This window comes from Laccaria bicolor, genomic scaffold (assembly GCF_000143565.1).
Source record: "Laccaria bicolor S238N-H82 LACBIscaffold_50 genomic scaffold, whole genome shotgun sequence".
Classification (NCBI taxonomy): domain Eukaryota; kingdom Fungi; phylum Basidiomycota; class Agaricomycetes; order Agaricales; family Hydnangiaceae; genus Laccaria; species Laccaria bicolor.
The window spans coordinates 27,310-28,276 of record NW_001889921.1 but is presented as its reverse complement, the minus strand read 5'-3'; the positions used below and the strand labels follow the sequence as shown (position 1 = coordinate 28,276).

At 47.2% G+C, this 967-nt stretch overlaps 1 protein-coding gene across 1 annotated transcript in view; it reads left to right on the top strand.

Moving 5' to 3' along the window:
- The window catches only part of LACBIDRAFT_333341 (uncharacterized protein), a gene marked incomplete at both ends in the record, with an annotated part of 1,338 nt that extends 765 nt beyond the window's left edge, over positions 1-573 (top strand). Inside the window, 5 exons of the mRNA XM_001887992.1 lie at positions 63-110; positions 163-227; positions 289-403; positions 444-484; positions 559-573. Of these exons, the coding sequence (XP_001888027.1) occupies positions 63-110; positions 163-227; positions 289-403; positions 444-484; positions 559-573 (284 nt within the window). The remainder of the gene's footprint in view (positions 1-62; positions 111-162; positions 228-288; positions 404-443; positions 485-558) is intronic.
- Between the last annotated feature and the right edge of the window lie 394 nt (positions 574-967).

Below are 967 nucleotides of genomic sequence, written 5' to 3'. Positions count from 1 at the left end.
AGAGTGTAGCTTTTTCTCTTTCTCATTTGCTTTTTAAACTTTATAATTCGGGTTTTTTCCAGCTCCCGTTATCTTCCAAGAGCCCATCGTGTTCGACAAGAAGCAATTTAGTAAGTCGTTCTTTTACTAGTATTTTGTTTACCCTGCTGACTTTCTTTTTAGAACGTACCACCGCTAGATTTGGGCTTAAAGAGCTCCCCGCGGTTCTTAAGGGTACACAAATCCACGTATGTCTCCTCCTCTCATTTTTGTCTGAGTTTTCATAGGTACTGATACCTGTTTTATTAGATGCCCGAACCTTGCCTTCAGTGCTCCACGCGCAAGGATTCTGCTGTCAAGAACTGCACCTTTCGTGGGTGGGGCACTCCCTGCGGTCCTTGCGACGTGGCGCATGTTTCTTCGTGTGAGTACTATCTGAATGATGAACGCCGAGGGGCCGTCAGGGATGTCATCTGTAACCGGTTGGCTATTCATGCACCTTCAGGTATGATTTTTTTTTTTTTTTCTTTTTCTATTTATTTTATAGTCTTTTTAACGACTTTTCACTTATTTTTCTAGCTATATCTGCGTTGATGGAGTCCATCGAAGAAGACGTGCTTCATATGCGCACCCTATCCGTGGTCCTTGAGGCCATTCGCCATCGTTGCGACGCCAATCTTCGAGAGTTCGCAAACGCCATCACGGACCTGTGTCTCACCGCCGAGCCTGGAACTCTTCTAGGCACTGTTTTCAAGACTCGCGAGGAGTTCGGCTCGTGGTACAGCTTCATTCAAGACTTTGTAGATACTCAGGGGGTCCCAGTGCCTGTGGGTTCAACGACGGCCGATTTGGAGAGACTTGTCTCGCTTTTTCAGCAAGACAATTCTCCTCCCATTGCTGGGCCTTCATCTCTGACACCTCATCAACGCCGCATCCGCTTGCTGTCCCTTATTCCTTCTATCGCCATTGCTTCGCCTGGTCTTCCACC